Source organism: Bidens hawaiensis, unplaced genomic scaffold, assembly GCF_021521415.1.
Source record: "Bidens hawaiensis isolate Kalapana, Puna unplaced genomic scaffold, B.hawaiensis_p1.1 tig00035044_1, whole genome shotgun sequence".
Taxonomy (NCBI): Eukaryota; Viridiplantae; Streptophyta; class Magnoliopsida; order Asterales; family Asteraceae; genus Bidens; species Bidens hawaiensis.
Genome location: NW_027496085.1, coordinates 11,462 through 17,380, shown reverse-complemented (window position 1 = coordinate 17,380; position 5,919 = coordinate 11,462). Strand labels below are relative to the sequence as shown.

The following is a 5,919-nucleotide window of genomic DNA, read 5'->3' as shown; positions in this document are numbered from 1 at the left end:
CGGTTCCTACCCGACCCAGTTCTTGACTTTTATTGACCATATCCGAAACCAGTTCCCAGTTTCTAAAAAAACCAAATTTGTTCCCCCCCCCCCGGCTTAAAATTGGTTATGTATTGAAAGAGTTTCTCTCTCATCCTCCTAAAAATTTAAAAGGCTACATGTCAAGATCTTGTTTCAATGATAAAAGAAAACACCAAACATTTGAAACTGACATTCAATTAACACCAAAAACTATAAACTTGAAAAAGAAACCAAAGAGATTTGGAAGAAAGTATACAATAGAAATCAAAACATGTCTCTTTTAACATTACAGAAATCACATATGTTACTTAATAAAGTCTTTGACCCAACAAGACCATTCTCAATCCAAACAGTCTTGTCTTCAAGAATCCAAGACTAAGTTGATGATAACTTCATACCAATCCAGTGAACTTGTGGGCTCAAAACTGTCTCAAAGAAAAAGCATCCTTAAGCAGAACAGCAGCCGACTTTCTTAACAGCAGAAACATCATCCTTTGACCCGACATTAATAGTTTGACCTTTCGGCAAAGCAGAAGGATCATCACCCGCATCAAGCGCCTTTCGGCTAACCACATGATAAATCTGTGTAAGCACTTCTGTAAACGCGGTTTCAACATTCATAGCCTCGAGAGCCGATGTCTCCGTGAAATAAGTGTTTTCTTTTTCAGCAAATGTTTTTGCTTCCTCAGTAGGGACCGCACGCAAGTGGCGTAAGTCAGCCTTGTTTCCAACCAACATTATCACAATGTTTGAGTCTGTGTGGTCACGAAGCTCCTTTAACCACCGCTCAACGTTCTCAAAGGTGACGTGGCGTGACGTGTCATACACAAGTAAAGCCCCAACTGCTCCTCTGTAGTATGCACTTGTAATTGCACGGTACCTTAACAATAACCAGTGTGATTACTAGTTAGGGCTAAAATAATTCTATAATTAATTGCATCCTTTCATCAAGTATAATTACAACCAGGGCTGCAAATGAACCAAACAAGGCTTGTTAATGTTCATCCTTTATGCTTTTATCAAACAAGCAAACAGTTCACCAAATTCTTCGTTCTCGTTCATTAAGGAAATGAACTTGTTCGTGAACTGTTCATGAACACAAAGAATGTTTTATTTGATGGTTAACCGATAATGGTCAGTGTCAACGGTTCAGTTCGACTACCAAGTTTTTTTTATGATATATTCATATGTTAACTTACATATAAACTAATCACATAATACTCATATATATATATATATATATATATATTTGTTTTATAGTTAATAAATTTGCCTAATTCTACATGACAAGAACACAAGATTATAAAAGTCATTAAAAATACTAAAACCTTTAATGAACAAACATTAATAAACATAAACGAACACATTATCGAACATTCAAGAACACAGTTGAACGAACATGGCCTCTATCTGTGTTCGTACATTCAGTTAATCGTATGAAATTCCTTGTTCATGTTCGTTCATCTATTAAACGAGCAAGCATAAACAAATTTTCCGCCGAACAGTTCACAAAAAGGTACGTGGAACTCATAGTTATTGAAAGCCCTTGCTTCTTGCGCCTAGGCACATTTTTCAGGCGAGGCTCGATAAATGCGCTTCTAGTTCCTAGGCGAGCGCTTCGGCATTGTCTATGCCAAGAACAAGAGAACATAAAAGCCGAGCAAAAGAAACACAAGGGTTGCTATTGAAACTTAGATCTAGGAGAAGTCAAAAGGCATTATATTGATACATTTTGCTATTCAAGTTTTGGAGTAACATTTATCTTGACTATTTTATAACTTTTGGCACTCATTAGATGATATTAAATGTTATATAATAGCTTTTGTTTATTTTATTTGAAGAATAGTATTATTTTTCATATACATAATATGTTTTAAATGCTTTATTTAAGTGCGCTTATTTTTCCTCATGCCCTCGCTTTTTCTGCGCCGAGGCCAATGCGCCTTGACTGCGCCTAACGCATTTGATAACTATGGTGGAACGTTCGGTTCATTTACACTCACAGCCCTAATTACAACACATTTGCTCACACAAATGAAAAATTAATCTTTAATTTCGGAACAAATGAGTAAAATTAGCAGGTAAATGATATCAACATTATAAACCCTAGAAACAGATCATAGATCGAGATCCTAAATCAAAGCTTCGATCACATTAACAAGTTCAAAAACCCCCAATCTACTACAAATCTAAAGCAACCGGAACCCTAATTTTGAAGACATTCAGCATAATATAATAAAACATAATTAAGGGGGGAAGAAGATAATGAAAAGAAATGAAAGGTAACCTTTCCTGGCCAGCAGTATCCCAAATCTGAGCCTTGACGATTTTATCATCAACACGAATGCTTCTGGTGGCGAATTCGACGCCGATGGTTGACTTTGACTCCAGATTGAACTCGTTTTTGGCGAATCTGGACAGAAGATTTGACTTTCCGACGCCGGAGTCTCCTATGAGAACTAGCTTGAAGAGGTAATCGTAGTCGTCTTCAGCTCTGTAAGCCGCCATGATAAATGTTATTCAGTATGCAATGGAAGACTTGAAATTGAAGTTTATTATTATTGTTGATTGTGGATCAAGAAAATCTTATTATTATTATTATTATTATTATTATTATTATTATTATTATTATTATTAACAAGATTCACGAGAAAATGAGAGAGGCGCGGACGCGTTTGTTTCGAAATCAAGAAGATTCAATTGATAAAAGATTTTTGGAACAAAATAATAATAATAATAATAATAATAATAATAATAATTAATAATGGGACACGAAATCACGTCTTTCGTCTTAAGTTTTAAGTTTCAACCACCCAAAGGCTTCTAGGTCACTAGTATCAAGTTGTATGTAAAGTAATGTTATGATAGATTTTTAGTTATTTATGTTAAATGAATAAATTAACTTTATACTTAAAAACAAAAGAACTAGTAGCCTAGTAGGATCATTTGAAGATTTAAAAAAAAGATCCCTAGTCTTCTTTGATGCACTGCCACCTACCCCCAAAGTGATGTCATGTGTTTGGGTTCAAAATTGTATGGATTTGTTAGATAAAAAAGAATGTAATAGGATAGCTAAGTGAAAATCGCCATCGAAGGAGTTATCTCTAAACAAGATGTTGCCAAACAAGTTGGTACTAGGACCGGTCTTTGTGGTGGGGGACTTTGAAGCTCCTCTACAATGCCACATGAGCACCGGGGACTTCGAAACCCCAAGGTATAAAAACCGTACAAATAAAAAATAAAAATAAAAACATACAAATAAAAAATATAAAAATATAACTAATATTCGTCGTTCCCGTCCTCGTTTGCATATTTGGTCAATACCCTTGTTTTTCTCGTTTCTGCTTCAAGTGGACTTTTTTTCTTTCTTCATACATCGCTTTGTATTCTGCATGCATCGCCTTTCTTTCTTTGTGCATTCTCATGAGTTCCTCTTGTTTTGTGTTTTTTAGCGTTGGCAATCTCGGTAAGTTTGAGCTCCAAGTTGTCAAAACGCGAGCTCACTTCGAAACTCATCGAGGATGTCATTCTAGACGTAGATCCTTCACCTCTAACCGTCGCCTTGGCGTGATCTTTTCCTACCGAACGTGGCAGCTCATCCGGTTCATCAACAATAAATTCGGGATCCAACTCGTTTAGATTAAGTTCAACGACCATCCGACATGGGTTGAGACGACGATTGATTAGCCGAAGTAGACGTTGTCTTTGACCGTTTGGACGGTCACAGCGATGATGTCGTGACCGGATGCCACTTTGGCGAGTGACATAGGATGTCGTGATCTACTCAAACAATCAATTTTAAGACTTAAATACATATAATAAGTATGGGTAAGTGAGGTTGTCTTCACAGAAACTCAAGGAAAGTGCTAATTTAATATTACTAAATTAATTATTAAACTAAGGCGGACAGACGATGTCAATCGGTTTTTAGAAAAAGATTAATTAAAAACTTAACAATTACTTAAAAACGATTTGTAAATAATATTAATAAAAGCATTCATTCTAGGTTCGGTTAATGTGACATTCAACTTAATCCCAGATTCGATTATATTGATTACGTAGTAATTACTAAACCTAGTAGTTGGATTGTGATATCAAACGATACCCTAACCGAATTGATGACACAATAAAACTCGGTTTACCTAATCACCAACTTATGTTTGTTAAAACCAATTAAGAGAAAATATTTGATGATAACTAATCAATGACACAAGAGCTTAAACCCTAAATGTTGATGAACACAACCAAACAAATAATGCATTAATTAATAATCTCAAACACAAATTGTTTAAATAATCAATCACAAATTAAGCAAGACTAAGGCAATAATTCAATCAAGCTCATAAACATTAAGCATACGAATCTGGTCAGAAGTTAAAATACACAAAAACCTACCCTATAACGAACAAGAAACTTAGCCAAGCATCGACATATCGATTATATCAATTATCTTGATGAACATGCAATCCCGAGATGAACCGGAAGCCTTGGAATGATGGAAGATCGTCCTAAGCAGCCTCTTTTGCCTCTGGAAGTCGTAATTTTCCGAATGGTGTCACACCCCAACCTAAGGCGGAAATGTCGGGGCGTGATCCGATTGCTCACAGCTCGAAGATACTATCAAGGTTAAACGTGACAATATCTAATTAATTATTTAATTACATTTATACATACAACAACCAAATACAATAAACAATTTTAACATACAAACATAAACTCAAATAAATGTTAACTTGATTATATCCTAAAGTCTCGTCTACGTGTCCAAACTTCGATCTTCAATACAATCAACCTGCATATGCGTAAAAATTGGAGTTTTTGTCAACATAAAGTTGAGTGAGAATATCACCAGTTTTGACACAATACAACAAATAAGCATAACGTGATAAGTGCGGTAAATATAATCAAAACACAAACAAGTATGTGGACCGTTGCCAAGCGAATCGGGCATTGGTCACCAGCAAGAACACCCGCTATATGATTGATTGAATAGTAATCCCAATATATGATTGATTGATTGGTAACACAAGTAAGCAAGTAACACGTATGTTTGATTAAATCACTTCACAATAACACGTATGCATTTGTTTGAATATATATATAGTATGAAAGTCTGAATACGTACGCATATGTCCCCAAAACATTTAGAAAATTGAGTAAAATAGGGGAATGATAAACTCACCTGATCGAGTAAGCCAAACAGGAATGTATACGACAAGGAAGCGGAAATCACACTCTTTGAGAATTACCGACAAGAATCCTAATTAAATAATATTATGAATGAATTATAAAGGATGTAATACGTATGATGAATTTAAGTTTGCGATATGATTGAAGTTATATTTATGGTCGGGTACTTTATGGATTGAATGATTGAGCTCTACTAATTGTTGTTATTATTATTTAATTATAAAAATCATTGTTCGTTATAAAATCGAATTTACGTACAAGTAGTTTAAATAAGTATGATATGTAATCTACTATAAACGTGTAAATATAATATTATCATAAAATTTATATCTCAGAATCCTTAACGAAAATTGATGGTAACAAATATAATTAATACCTTTGATACGTTTAATACGTTTATTATAGTTTGTTCAAAACGAATAATATATATATATATCAATCTTAATAACGACAATCCTTAATATTAGTGTCGAGTTTTAAATAAAGTAATAATGATTTATTATTAATAATATATATATATATATATATTATATACATAGACACACGAAAACTCGTCACGAGACCAATTGACACAAAACATTAACTCATGATGTCGGTTTTAATAAAATATTGTTTATTTAATAATTAATATTAACTATAATATATTTTATATTATTAAAACTAGTTAAAAACCATTAAAAAGAAAACACCAAAAAAAACTTGGCTGCT

General features: G+C 33.8%; 1 protein-coding gene across 1 annotated transcript; it reads right to left on the bottom strand.

Moving 5' to 3' along the window:
* Positions 1-262: 262 nt before the first annotated feature.
* On the bottom strand, positions 263-2,529 carry LOC143586904 (ras-related protein RABA1f-like). Its single transcript, XM_077068352.1, has 2 exons — positions 2,309-2,529; positions 263-901 (listed from the first exon to the last, which is right to left on the bottom strand). The coding sequence occupies exons 1-2, from the start codon at positions 2,527-2,529 to the stop codon at positions 469-471; spliced, it is 654 nt and encodes a 217-aa protein (XP_076924467.1). The 3' UTR covers positions 263-468.
* Positions 2,530-5,919: the final 3,390 nt, after the last annotated feature.